The sequence below is a fragment of the Leuciscus leuciscus genome (assembly GCF_965113295.1).
Source record: "Leuciscus leuciscus genome assembly, chromosome: 17".
NCBI lineage: Eukaryota > Metazoa > Chordata > Actinopteri > Cypriniformes > Leuciscidae > Leuciscus > Leuciscus leuciscus.
Window position 1 is genome coordinate 36,320,080 of NC_138741.1, and position 14,265 is coordinate 36,334,344.

Consider the following 14,265-nt stretch of genomic DNA (forward strand, 5'->3'; position numbering starts at 1 on the left):
AGAACCCACAAACACTGAAACAAGACACAGGGCTTAAATACACAGACAGACCAGCTAAACAAGATAACAAGGGGGCGTGGCTAATGAAAAACACCTGGGAAAACTAATCAACATAACGGGGAACTGCTAAACATAGAATGAGACAGGGGCTGCACGTACCGGAGGAAACGGGACACGTTGTCAACCTGTGAAGAAGGACGTGAGAAAGAAGTGTCAGCATTAAGATCATTAAAAGAAAGAAGAGCTACGGAACATAAGCCACATTTCCATTACCCTTCAAATCGCACAAACTGAAATTGTGAATTGAAAATACGCCCAATGGAAACGTGTCAATTTCGAAAAAACTCCCATATATATAAAAAAAAAAGTTAACGCTTGCATGAGGTGGTTTTTCAGGCAGTTCGAAAAAGGAATATTTCGTAAAACTGCAATGGAAACAGTTTTTGCGCATTTACAGGTCAGCTGACGTAGATGATGCGGTGTGTTTGGACAGAAGACGAGACAGATTTCTTCATTAAACTCATAAAAGACAAAAGAATTACAGGAATACTGGATTCTAAACAACAAAGAAATGCCACAGTTTATCAAGAGATTGAAGCAGAAATTAGTGGTCAACCGATATATCGCCAAGGCCGATGTGTTGGAAGCGGGACTTTTATTTTGACGGGTGGCGCTGAGAACACCAGCGCCTGCTCACACAGCGCTCACTCACATTCTCCGTCTTCATTAGTTTACGATCTCTGTCAGTCATATCTAATACTTTGTTAGACAGAACTGGTAAAAAGTAAAGCGTTGCTTTTATATTATTTGTAACAGAAAAGGCAAACAATCAGGCTAAAATACTTTCATTTACCGTCAACATTCAGCAAATGTGCATCTACATCATTTAATCAAATCTCTGAATATCTAATAAACATTTAATTTCATTGCAGATTTAATGGAATCCAGCTGTGATATCTTGTGAAGTGTGCATAAACGTGTTAGGGACGGTCGGTCCGTGTGAAGTGAGTGAATGTGAACAGAAGATCAGCTTCACAGGAGACACGATCGAAAAAATTTAAATCCTTCATTTTAAAATATGCTGTGCTATATCCAGTTGCCCACTGTGTCATATTCATATCGTTTTCACTGTGTGCTGTATGTAATATTAGTGTTACCTTGTCTTTATTTGAAAAAATATGATTACCAGTGCGCACAATATTACCAGATTACTGAGTGCAATGTTACAGTGTTTACTTCCTTTTTATTCACATATTCATATATTTTTAAACAATTACTTTATTTGTGAAAAATACTGTAATAGGATTGCAGATTCAAGAAGTTGCCATCTAAAGTATAAGCATGTTTATTTTAAGGATTTGTTTTCTAATTTATTTATATTTTATTAAATATTGATTAAAATAAATATAAAGTATAGGCTATATAAAAATACCGGCTTTACATCGGCCACCCTGCTCTCTAAGATATCGGCATCGGCCATCAAAAAAACTATATCGGTCGACGACCACTAGCAGAAATGAGGGAGAAACACCCAGAAACTCCTCATATGTGCCGCTCAAGTATAAAAGGCCTAACTTTCCATTAATGCTTGGAAAACACGCCTACGTCTCTTTCCATTAAAATGATGGCTAATGCGACGACTGAGATATACTATGATAATAAACACTCATCATGATATTAAATACAGCGTACTGTGCAGAATCTGTGCATTTCTGGCTTACTTGAACACGCACGTCACTATACGCAACAATAACGGCACGCTTGTTCATTTGCATGGAAGCAATAGTGAAGATTAAAAAGCATTTGGTTATCAGAAAAGACATTATTTTCCAACATTTTTTTATGTTCTTTCTACTGTATTGATCTGTCCAGCTAAAACACATTTGTGGTGAAAATGATGAGGATGAAAGAGGAAGGGAGGAGATGCTGGATGACAGGATTTTGTTTGAACAAGAAATGAATGTATGAAATCCAAATTCTAGAATATATACTGTATATACAGTACTGTGCAAAAGTCTTAGGCATGTTAATAGCATCTCGGAGACGTTCCCGCAATTCTTCTGGATTTAGTCTGTCTCAGTTTCTTCATGTAATCACAGACGGACTCGATGATGGTGAGATCAGATCATACCGGCTGTTGTCAGACTCCTTGTGCATACACAAATCTCACTGGATTATTATAATTAATGGCAAAAACAATGTTTGGAAATGTAAACTGATATTTCCTACTGACACACTACAGCAAAAGATATAAAAAACTGACTTAAAACCATTTTATTAACATGCTTAAGACTTGTGCACAGTACTGTATATATATGAAACTTTGTTTTTTGGGCTAGTAGAACTTCTGAATGGCCGCTATATTTTAGTTGCATCGATTAATAGAAAAGCCGGCATTTCGCAATCGTTTTTTTAATGACATTTATTGCAAAAGTTGAGCGTGTGAAGTGAAACGGGTGAAGAGATCTCACCTTCGTCTGACAGTGGGAGACCCTGAGTGACTTCATCAGGTGCTTCTTAAAGTCCACCAGGAGCTCGGCATTCGCCGGGAACTTGCCATACAGACCCGCCTCCTTCATCTTTATCCTCACGGAAGAGGTTTGGGTTGAAGGAGGATCTCTATCGGTCGTGTCCGAGTCACTGTCAGGATCCAGGGCCGTGTGGGACTCCTGAGGCTGGTTCGTGATGAAGAAACCCCGGCACAGAAGCTCCTTCACCATGACGGTCCGGGAGTGTGTGTCGGGAAGGATCTCACGGAGACACCTGTAATCCCAGGTCCTGTTGTTGAAGATCCACTCTCGACTGGAAGCCCTGGCCTTCTGAACCTCCTCCATTCGCTCTTCAGGTGTGCTGCCGTTTCTCATGCAAACCCTGGCCAGGTGAACGGGGAGGTTCTCCTGAGGCTTGTGGCACCGCAAGCAGTGCACGATATTACGGTCAGCAGATCTTCGAGAAAAAAGATATAATAAATGTGATTGAAAGAAAGTAAATGGGAAGCAGCAGAACAGAGCTATTAGCATTTATATTGTGAGTGGCTGGAATGATTGTTAAGGGGTGTAACGATACCCTCAAGTCACGATTCGATACATCTCACGATACGATATTATTGCGATACTCCAAGACATATGATAAAAGGTAAACAACAAATGTGCTGTTGATTAAAATGCTAAATTTGGTATTAAATTGGTGGAAATGAACAGGCTTGGACTTGGTGCTGAAACCCAAAGCACAGGACAATAGAGACGCCAGAATAACATAACAGAATAACGTCAGTGTCACTGACTAGATATATTTAAAATAATGTATAGGGCACTTTTACTGGTAACATCAGATATTTGGCATTATCAGGACACACACATATTCCCCCATTGCATTATTATACATTATATTCAACATTACATATAGCAGTTTAATGTAGTACTGACACTAAAACTCTGAAAACGTGAAACTTTTTTATACACAATACGTGAAACTTTTTTATACACAATACATATTGATCCTTTTTTTAGTGCGATATATTGTGACAACCCTATTGTTAAGGGGTGTGAAAGTGCACAGACTATGGTCAGTTAGTAAACCCCCACACGGTCTTTAATAATCTTATGAAAATTAACCAGGGTCTTTGAATAAAACCAAAAACCCGTGGTTAATATAGTTAAAGTCCCAAATGAACCATGGTTTTGACTTTTGAAACTTTAAAATCTAAATTGCTTTGATTTAAAACATTGTTAACCTATGGTTTATCTTAAACTCTACATACAGTCAGGGATGGGCAGTATTTCAGATACATGTATTTAAAATACGCATTTGAAATACAAAATACTATTTTGTACTTTAAAGCCTTTGGAAAAAAATTATAATTTGTATTTAAATACATTTAAGATGAATATATTTGTATTTTCAAAATACATAAAATACTTTTTGCCAGTCAACCTCTTTATCAGAGTATTGATTTTGTGCATCAACTAGTTCAGACATTCACTAGCTCAGCATTGGATCAGAGATTTTTTGTTGTTGTTGGAATAAGGTGAGAATGTCATGATTAATTCTACTTGTTGATTAAAGTTAAAATAGTGCATTATTCACTTCAGTTAACATGAAAGAATAAAAGAGCACAGACAAGTGGGAAAATAGCGTTAGCCAATCAGTCTTGACCGGTTGTTGATTTTTATCAACTAGCTTGTCAAACGTGTTTAAAGCATCACTGCATGTTAGGGCTGGGTGATATGACACTATCATAGTGATGATATAAAGTGTGAATTGATGGAACTTTTTCTAAATCGTTTACATAGATGGGCCTATGTGTGGGGTAAGCAAATTTATCCGTGCAGCTTTTAGTGGACAGGAATTACTGGAAAATTACGTTGGAGTGGAAAAAGAAACACTGATGAATGATACTCCACAAACATCTTCAGCTTTTAGTTTTATTGTACATAAAAAAAGTTTTGTTTTTTAATTAAAAAGGGGTAAATAGTGTCAAATGAATTTAAATTAATTCTAATTTTAAATTTTAGATACACTTTCTAATTTTAATAAACTTAATGAAACAAATAAACTTTACATAAAATAAACATACCTGCTTTAATGCTTTAAAAGCATTGCAACAACAACAAAAAGAAAAGAAAAAAAACTCAAAAGAGTTTGAAATTCAGTTTATGCTGTGGAATCAAAACTGATATTGAGAATTGTGAAACCATGATATTGTTACTGTGAAGTAAAATTGGTCATATCGCCCATCCATATTCTTTGCTAGATAGCAGAAAAGGTTCCCACAGTTTTACATACAGTATGATTTTTTTAATAGTGTTCACCACAAATAATTGTAACCAGACATAAGTATATAAATGGCTGCTATTTTGCATAAGTTTATTTGTAATTGCAAGAAAGAAAGAAAGAAAGAAAGAAAGAAAGAAAGAAAGAAAGGGCAGAGATGTGGTTAGGAATGTAAAGTCAGTAGGTCTGTGTAGTTTCTTCATTCACTGTGACCTATCCCTGCACTGGATGGCCAATTTCACATGTATTTTCAAAATACAAAATGCTGTATTTGTATTTTAAATACATTTTTTCACACAGTATTTTGTATTTGTATTTTAAATACATTTCCATGTATTTATGCCCATCTCTGCATACAGTAACATCAGATAAAACTAAAACCCTAATTCAGATGCAACCAACATAACGTCTGCTCTCTGACCTTAAATAGATAGTTCACCCAAAAATGATTTGTTCTAAACTTAAATGAGTTTCTTTTTTCTGTTGAACACAAAAGAAGATATTTAAAAAATTGTTGGGAACCAGTTGATGGCACCCATTGACTTCCATAGTAGGAAAGAAAAAATACTATGGAAGTCAATGGGAAGTAGAAACTGTCTGGTTACCAACAGTCTTCAAAATATCTTCTTTTATGTTCAACAGAAGAAAGAAACTCGTAAAGGTTTGGGAACAACACGAGGGTGAGTTAGTAACGAAAACATTTTCATTTTATTATCCATTTAATAGTTTATTCTTGGATAAATGACTTCTCAAAAGCAAAAAACATCTCTGAAGGAAATACTAATAACACAAGCCTCACCTCCTCTGATCTCGTTCAGCCATTCTCACAGTTACAGCAAGAAAAGTATCTAATGCAGGAGAAGAGTTTGTTGACGAAAGAACATGTTTAGAGCCATTTCTTCTTCTTCTTCTTCTTCTTCTTCGGAATGTGTAAACCTGTGATCTCACCTCTTGCATTTCTGTCAGTTGTGCCAATGTGGGCAGGGCTTAGTTAACCTGTAGTGATGTCACTGAAGCTGAGCCAATAAGAAGAACCAAAGGCGTGGCCAGACAAGTGTCACTCTTACTAACATTAACAGGATTGATTGATGTACAACACTTATATTTAAGATCAAAATCAACAGAGTATTTAGAGTCTCGTTTGCACTCATAAGAAAAAAGCGAGCTGGTATCGCCGGCGATACCGCCAACCCCGGGGGGTTAAGGGAGAGTTCGCTTGTGCAATCGCAGCACTCTGTGGAATTGTAAGTTGTAATATTTTTTTTAATTTTGTGATATATATCTGATTGATCTCATATAGGATGCATTTGGCTGAGTTAATGAGCGCTGCAGTAAAGCGCTTCACTGTAGGCCTACTGGTGGTCATCTCTTCAGCACGAGCGCTCAAACAGCAATGCAGAACACACTTCATTGTACCGGTGATGATCATTAGCTTCAATGCAGAACATTAATTATGATTGGGAGTGTCATATATACATAACATTATAATGAGCAAACTATTGCATTAAAAACGTCGTGAATTCTTTGGGTTTAGTTGCTGTATTTCAGCGTGTTGTCCTGGGAGGAGCGCATCCACAACAGGAGTTTCACTATGTAATAGATGATTACTATTAATAATAGCTCAAGTTAATCTGTGCATGATTTTGTGCAAGTATAAGTTGTAATATTGTGTTTATTTTGTATAAATATCTAATTTATCATATAGGTAGTGTTCCGTTGAGCTAAAACCATCTAACAAAGCTTCAGTTTAGGGGTGTTCCTTCAGCTCTTTAGCTTTAGCGCACGCAGCTCAAACACAACGTTATTTGAAACAGAAATATTAAAGATTTTTAATATTACTGTAATATTAAAAAGTTGAATATGTTTTCAAAAACACTGATGCTTTATTATTCATAACAAGTACTTTTATTGTTCTTGTATCATTTTCATCAACAATATGGTTTGAGTAAAATCATTCCCGTATTGTCCGGGCGGAGGCCATTTCATTTTATTTATCCATGGCATTTGTATTTTGATTCTTTATATGTAGCCTAAGTAATGTTGTCCAATAACTTGTTTGCATTTTATTTCATTTTATTTATTATTATTATTATTATTATTATTTGTACACTCAAAAAAAAAATTTGTCTAAAAATAAGATTTATGTATTTGAATTGCATAACAAATTTCCATGCATTTGGATTACATAGTTTTAACATAAACCAATCAATAATCTGAATGTGATTCATATTTTTAAGTCATATCTATAAGTCATATCTAAATGAAACAGATAAGATTTATGTAATTGTATTAATAAACTGAATGTGATTTATATTTGTCAGTCGTATGTAAATGAAGCAGGTAAGATTTATGTAATAGTACACAGAAAAACGCCCATGTTAAATCAACACTGCTCAGTGTTCATATGTGTGCACACTACAGAGGTAAAGCGGTCTTGAAGTTAATGAGATAATTAACTGATGATTGAGCATTAATTATGAACACCTGCTGTTAACAAGCAGAATCACTGAAGGAAAGAGAAACACAAGAACTACAACTGACTTCAGCCACAGCTAAAGGAAGACATTAAATCTGTGAAGATCTCAGCAGAGGAGGATTAAACAACTCCACAAACAGAATTACCAGCTTCACTTATTACTAACCAGACTGACTTTATTTCATTTCCGTTTGAATGAAAACAATAGGTGTATTTTTAAGTCACCATGATGGTGGTTAGCGTTTGCTTTAGTTGGACTCTTGACCCTATAAGGCAATAGATGTTTTGGTAAAACTTCACAATACATATGTTATTGCATTAACTAACATTAACTAACAGAGATAAAAAACTTTAGTTAATGTGAGTTAATAAAATATGTGAGTTCATGTTAGACACTGGATCCTAAAATGTCTTGGAAAATGTTGAGATTAACGTTAAGTAAGATAAACGTTAAGTAAATCCTGTAGAAGTATTGTTCATTCATTGTTAGTTCATGTTAACTAATACTAACAAGATGAAACCTCTTTGTAAAGTGTTGCCATTTTTTTATAAAGAAAGTTGGAAATATGAATGTAAAATTAATTTGAAAAGTTAAGGAATCTTACACTGGTTCAAACTAGGCCACTGTACTGTATATGTTTGATTTATGTTGAAGTGTTTGGGACATTGGCTTTAAATGATGTGCGTTTCATTTTTGTAATCAGGCTTTCAAAGTATATCAAATTTTGGATTTAGATTCATCGGCTAATATATCAGATATCGGCTTTCAAATATAAAGAATGATCAGTTATCGAAATCGGCCCAAATGTTCATATCGCTGTATCCCGAATTTGATTACCAAAAAACCAATACCTTCTGTACATCTCTGACTTCTGACTGGGACGGGGACGGACTCTTCATTTCGAGAGTGGAGGGTTCAACCTCACAGAGAGTCTACAAAACATCACATTAGACATGAAACAGTGGTGTAAATATGTGAACACTAGATCTCACAGATGTCTCTGCTTCGTTTGCTCGTTCTTTTCCAGCACAACTCTCACTTACCTTGTCTAGTCCCACAGTAAGAGCAGCACAATCACTGCCTGATGACAACTGGCTCTTATGGCTCATCTGAGAATATGAAATTAAGCGTTACATACAGAAACACTTCACCTAAGAGTTTTAAAAAAGCATAATAAATGGAATATATAAGGGATAATGTACAGTCAGTCAGTCAGTCAGTCAGTAATTAATACAAAATAAACACAGACAGGATAATAAGGGTCCTGATACACAGCTATCTATCACTAAATATTTGCACATGAAATACTGATTTGAGATAATATAGACCTACAAGATTACAAAATAGTTCAAGTTTTCAAATCATCATTTCAATATTTAAATGTTACCACAAGGTAATGTTCACGGCTTTTATGCATCACATTACATGTGTTTTCATTACAGTGTGTCAGGTTGTGTGTAGCTTTACACCAGTTTTATGAGGACACCGTTTTATGAGGACATCATAAGGACATCATAAGAGCATGTTCCTGATGTTTGACTTGACAGGAGAATCTCAGTGTGTTGTGTAAGTTTGACAGAATCCTGGTCTACGAGGACACTAGCTTTACTGGGACACTGGTAACTAGATACATTTGGACGGCACTGAGTTCAAGTGTGTGTATGTATGAGAGTGATATGAGACATTGCGCCTGTGCTAGATGTACAGTAAGTGATCGTGACTCACTTCTTACACACACAATCATAATTCAGTGACTGATAACTGTGGCAAATAATCTGTTTCTGAGGAACACTGGTCATTTCTTTAAGGAATAACTCAGTTATTACATTAACTTCTTGGATACCTTTAGAGTTGCTGTATCTTGTTCAGGTTTCATCGGATTCTTCTCAGTTATCATCTGAAAAAAAAGTAGTATAAAAATATAAAAAAGACAAATAAATACTATTTTTAGTATTACTTATTGAAAGCCAATTTCAACAGAGGTTGCTATTTTCTACCAACTTCTTCAATGATTATATTTAATCTAACAAGCACAAATAGTTTTTGATATTGGTATTAGCCACAATGAGCTGTGAATTATGGGTTATCAGTATCGATCCTAATATTCCATTATGTGTGTCCAGGTAAAACTAGTGTCCTCATAGACCAGGATTCTGTCAAACTTACACAACACACTGAGATTCTCCTGTCAAGTTAAACATCAGGAACATGCTCTTATAATGATGTCCTCATAAAACAGGTGTAAGACACACACAACCTGACACACTGTAATAAACATGCATGTAATGTGATGCATTAAAGCCATGAACATTAACTTGTAGGGCTGCACAATGTATTGCTTTATGATCATTCATACCTATCTGTGGTAGTGACATTGCAGTATAGGCCTCTGTGAAGTCAGGCTATGTAAAGACTATGCCGTGTTATTTTACAGTTGATTACTCAATTTCTGTAGCTAAATGCTGTTAGACTTACCTGGAATATAATGAGGCATTGTTTATTTCACATCTTTGTTCATTTTTTTTATCTCTGCTTGCAATTTATTATTTTCTATGCAGATGCAAACCCCTACAAAATCACACCAATCATTCTAGAATGATTAATTATTTCCAAATTCAAGTCATTTGGTGAAATTGTTTTTCATATTGCATTATTTATTGCAGAAAAAAAAAAAAAAAAAATTGCAATACCGTGCAAGTCTATTACCTTGGGTAATTTTTAACCTTTAATATTACCTTTAATAATAAAACAAGTAAAATCATCACTGTAAATAACACATAATGTATCTGCTTTATTAAACAGTGTCACTTAAGCATGGAAACACTGAACTCACCTTTATAATGATTGCTGAATCTGCCCTGGAGCTCATCGGTGTCTGTCCTCCTCCAGATCTTGATCTTCTCCTTCACTGACTCACTTCAGCCATCATCTCATGTGTCTGCGCTCATAGAAAAAGACCCTCATTAATCATCATGACCATTGCATTTCATTTGACATATTATTCAAAAAGCTTGTTTTAAATAAATTGATCAATTATGGTATGGTCATACTTTATTATATGATATTTAAGGAATATGTTAATTGATGATAACTATTCATTCATAGATTTCATTCACAATTGATAAATGATATGCAATAATAGTGACAGTATTAATAAGACTGAATCAGACTGACAGTTCTAATAATATTCAGAGTATATGTTATTATAGTCAGGAGTAGAGCACATATTTGTGTCTTAATGTGTTTAAAGCAAGCAGAACTGTAGTAATATTAACAGTAGCATATCAGGATACTGTACTGGGTGAAACACCCTCCCCTTCACATACTGTAGTCATGACAACAACGCGTTATTATGATGGCTAGACTATTTTATGCGATCAGAAAAGGTAGCAGTTACAAATATAGTGCAATCGAAAACGAGTTTAAAATAACAAGCATCGCTGATTCCCTCATGTCAGTCTGTAAACCCTCATGACATTTTACTTTGTTTCCAAAACACCTTTTTTTCTGAAAAACAAAATTATATAATTAATCTTTTTATCATTTTGGCGAAATTTTATATTCATAAGACACGAATAACTCAAAAGAAACCCTCCTATATTGCCTTCTATAACACTGATCTAACAATATATTTTGAAACTCTTTCAAACATGAGATCACAAAATAAAAAAAAGTCTGTAAACAGAATCACTATAACGTTAGGTCCGCTAGCACCGTTAGCATCACGCGCTAGCTGCTTTCTAGCTGTAAAACGAGCAGCGAAGAGCATACAGAACATGCACAAACAAGCCAACCGGACCCACATGCTATTAGAGAAGGAATTAAACAACATTATAACTTACCTTTTGGATAACAGTTGCCTTCATCAGGTCCACAGATGTCTTCTCAGGTGCAGAGTTTCTGTCCAGTCCAAACAGGAAATGACCGTGACGAATGACTACGTTATTCTTATCATAATATAAAGCGGGATTTTATTTATTTATTTGTCATATATTTAATGCACAATTAATCCTATATTTAATGCACAATTAATAAATTACAGGCAAAAATACTTAAATAATTAGTATTGTATAATATTGTATAATAAGTGTTGCTTGAAGCTCCGCCCACTGGCGCCATCTTGTTTTCGTGATCTCCCGCCTACCGGTACCGATCTGACCAATCACTAAAGCTGATTAAAGCTTTCGAAACTTTCTCGAAATAATGACTTAACATCTCATAATAATGAGAAACTTTCTCGAAATAATGACTTAACATCTCATAATAATGAGAGACTTTGTCGTAATAATGACTTATTTTCTCGCACTTCTACGCATGCGCAAAGCAGCGGAGCAGAAGGGCGCGCCGCACTAGCGACTTCCGCTGGTCAAAGCCCTGTAAATGCATCACAGCGGGGGCGCGCAAGATGGCGGCCGAGACAGTTGGCAATATACAAGGCTAAGGAAAGATAAATGATTTTCTCACCTTAAACGTTAAATTCGATCAGTGCAAACAACTGGAAATATATATTTATATTGTGGTCTTAATAAGAGGACGATTTTGATTCCTTTTTCAAGCGTGAGTTTTGATTTAAACAAACTATCTAGCACAGTTGTAAAAGAAAGAAAGAAAAGAGATCAAGGTAAAAAGACAAACAAAGACGCTTTCATTCACCACCGAGAACAGAGATGTGAATGAGGATGTTATGGAAGTTGTCAAAGCAGGTGATATACATACCTACACTAATTCAGAGGGAGGAGTTGTCCCTCTTCCTGAGTCAGCTCCGTAGCCTGGATGCCAGCCGAACTTAGCCCCGCCCACAACATTTTTTGGTCGGGAAGTTCGGTCTGGACTCATTCCGTTGAGGAGCTATTATGCCCGAACAAAAATTGTTCGGACCAATCAAATTGTTAGGGCGGGCTTTATACGATGATGGACAGATGAGCAACGTAACGTAATCATCCACGTCACCAACGAGCGCTTGGGTTGAATTCGTTTACAACACAGATGACTGCCGCTGGAGAATTGTTATTTCACGAGTTCACACTTACAAATAAGTCAGATAGAATAAATTCTATAAATTCTGTTATAGAAGATATCGACAGCGCATTCATTTTAAAAGAGGAACAGAGAACCACGATCAAGGCATTTGTCGATCGGAAACATGAATGAAAAACATACATCACTTACTCCGTTGCTCTGATTGGTTATAGGTCTATCCAATTGAGTGCAGAGGCATTTTCCTTCCTGGTTCGGTTGAAACACGCCCCATAATCAAAGCTCAATGGAGCAGTATCAGATTCACATTCTGACTAGAATCTGAGTATGACGACGTCAGGCTATCAGCTCCGTGCACTCCAGTCGCAAAAAAAGGTAAAGTTGAACCTACACTCTCCGAACTGCAAGATAACATCGTGAGGCTTGTAGCTGAAAAAATAAAAGAGAACGCGGACAATCTTGCAGGCCTGATAAAGAAAAATGCGGACACCATCGAAGCTTTAAAGGAATCATCAGAGTTTCTCTTCAACGAAGTTCAAGACATGAAAACAGAAATAAAAACGGTTAAAAATATAAGTGATGACCATCAGAAGAGAATTACAGGCCTGGAAGACAGATTGAATGACATGGAACGCTATCACAGAAGATGGAACTTGAGGCTGTATGGCTTGCCAGAGCAGGAAGGAGAAGATGTTAAACAGCGTGTGATTGACATCTGTAAGGCAGTCATTCAAGACCCAGAAGAGGATCTTCGCTCCCAAATTGATGTAAGCCACAGGATCGGGAGGAGAGAGGATGGTAAAACTCGACCGGTGATAACAAGATTTACATCAAGATCGACCAAAGAAAAGGTATGGAAATGCGCGAAGAATTCGGAATTTCTCAAAATAAAGAAGATAAAATTCGGCGAAGACTTGACCACGAAAGATAAAGAGACTCGCACTAAACTGTGGCCACAGATTAAAGAGGCACGGAAGCAAGGGAAGAGAGCCTTCTTCGTCGGAGCTAAAGCCAAAGCTAAAACCTCTGATGTGATCTAAAAGCAAAGTTGCCCATGGACTTTCGTTGAGAAGTTCAGTTGTATTCTAAAATACATCTAGTGATGTGCTGTTATATTTAATGTTTAACTGTTAAAAGGTCAGATTTGTAATCCCAAGTTTGCTCATTCTAATCAGTATTCAAAAGGTGAAGAAAATCATTTTCCCTTTTTGTTACACTTAAAACTCAAGGTTTTTTGTTTTTGTTTGTTTTAGTTAACTTGTTCTACTTTTCAATTTGTCTTTGTCATTTTATTCGCTTAATGTGAGGGGTATACGAGAACAGACTAAGAGGAAAGCTGTATTTTTATTTTGTAAAACTTTCAAGGCAGATTTTTATTTTCTTCAAGAAACACATTCTTTAGCTTCAGATTTTAATTTCTGGAAAAATCAGTGGGGAGACAATATCTGGATGGCAAACAGTAAATCTGCTGGCGTTGCCATATTAAAGGGCTCCTTTCAGGGAAAAATCCTTAAAAATGTTGTTCATGATTTAGGAAGATGGGTTATTGTAGTTATTGAATTTATGGAGAATATTTTCATTTTGGGTAATATATATGGTCATAATAATAGTCATAGAAACACAGACCTTTTTGTAGAATTTGATGAACAAATAAATGCCTTATTAAATTCCTTCATCAACGCTAAATTAATTTTGGGAGGTGACTGGAACTGCATAAGTGACCCCATCATAGACTGTCAACCTCAAAGATCCTTAAGAGGCAATTATGGAGAGTTTAATAATCTATGTATGCATTTAAACTGTTGTGACATATGGAGATTAAAAAATCCACAGCAAATCCAGTTCACTTGGAATAACAAAGATTTATCTAAGAGATCCAGGATTGACTTCTGGCTTATTTCAAATGAGTTACTAGACAGTGTGGAAGAAACCAAAATAGAACCCTCAGTATTTTCTGATCATAATATGATTACTTTAGTATTATGTATAAGGGGTCAATCAATAAAATATAAACCAAATTATTGGAAATTAAATAATA

The 14,265-nt window shown here is 35.6% G+C and overlaps 1 protein-coding gene across 4 annotated transcripts; it reads right to left on the reverse strand.

The window, feature by feature from the left end:
* Nucleotides 1-10: 10 nt before the first annotated feature.
* On the reverse strand, nucleotides 11-13,671 carry LOC309479474 (uncharacterized protein). 4 transcript variants are annotated; one of them, XM_082143658.1, is made up of 9 exons: nucleotides 11,715-13,669; nucleotides 11,093-11,197; nucleotides 10,084-10,188; nucleotides 9,094-9,147; nucleotides 8,294-8,359; nucleotides 8,102-8,182; nucleotides 5,573-5,789; nucleotides 2,472-2,946; nucleotides 11-185 (listed from the first exon to the last, which is right to left on the reverse strand). In XM_082143658.1, exons 7-9 carry the CDS (start codon nucleotides 5,728-5,730, stop codon nucleotides 108-110), a joined length of 711 nt encoding a protein of 236 aa, XP_081999784.1. In that variant the 5' UTR covers nucleotides 5,731-5,789; nucleotides 8,102-8,182; nucleotides 8,294-8,359; nucleotides 9,094-9,147; nucleotides 10,084-10,188; nucleotides 11,093-11,197; nucleotides 11,715-13,669; the 3' UTR covers nucleotides 11-107. The 4 variants fall into 4 exon arrangements, 3 of the variants coding, with proteins under 3 accessions (XP_081999784.1, XP_081999785.1, XP_081999783.1); XR_014199224.1 differs by lacking the exon at nucleotides 5,573-5,789 and having other exon boundaries at nucleotides 11,715-13,671; XM_082143659.1 differs by lacking the exon at nucleotides 5,573-5,789 and having other exon boundaries at nucleotides 11-2,946; nucleotides 11,715-13,671.
* Between the last annotated feature and the right edge of the window lie 594 nt (nucleotides 13,672-14,265).

What these genes read in the sequence shown, in the direction of transcription:
- LOC309479474 (XM_082143657.1), bottom strand. Translation starts at nt 5,730, where the DNA reads ATGCAAGAGGTGAGATCACAGGTTTACACATTCCGAAGAAGAAGAAGA. An exon ending in GCTGAACGAGATCAGAGGAG is followed by an intron (nt 2,947 to 5,572) that starts GTGAGGCTTGTG and finishes TTTTTCTCGAAG; the next exon opens with ATCTGCTGACCGTAATATCG.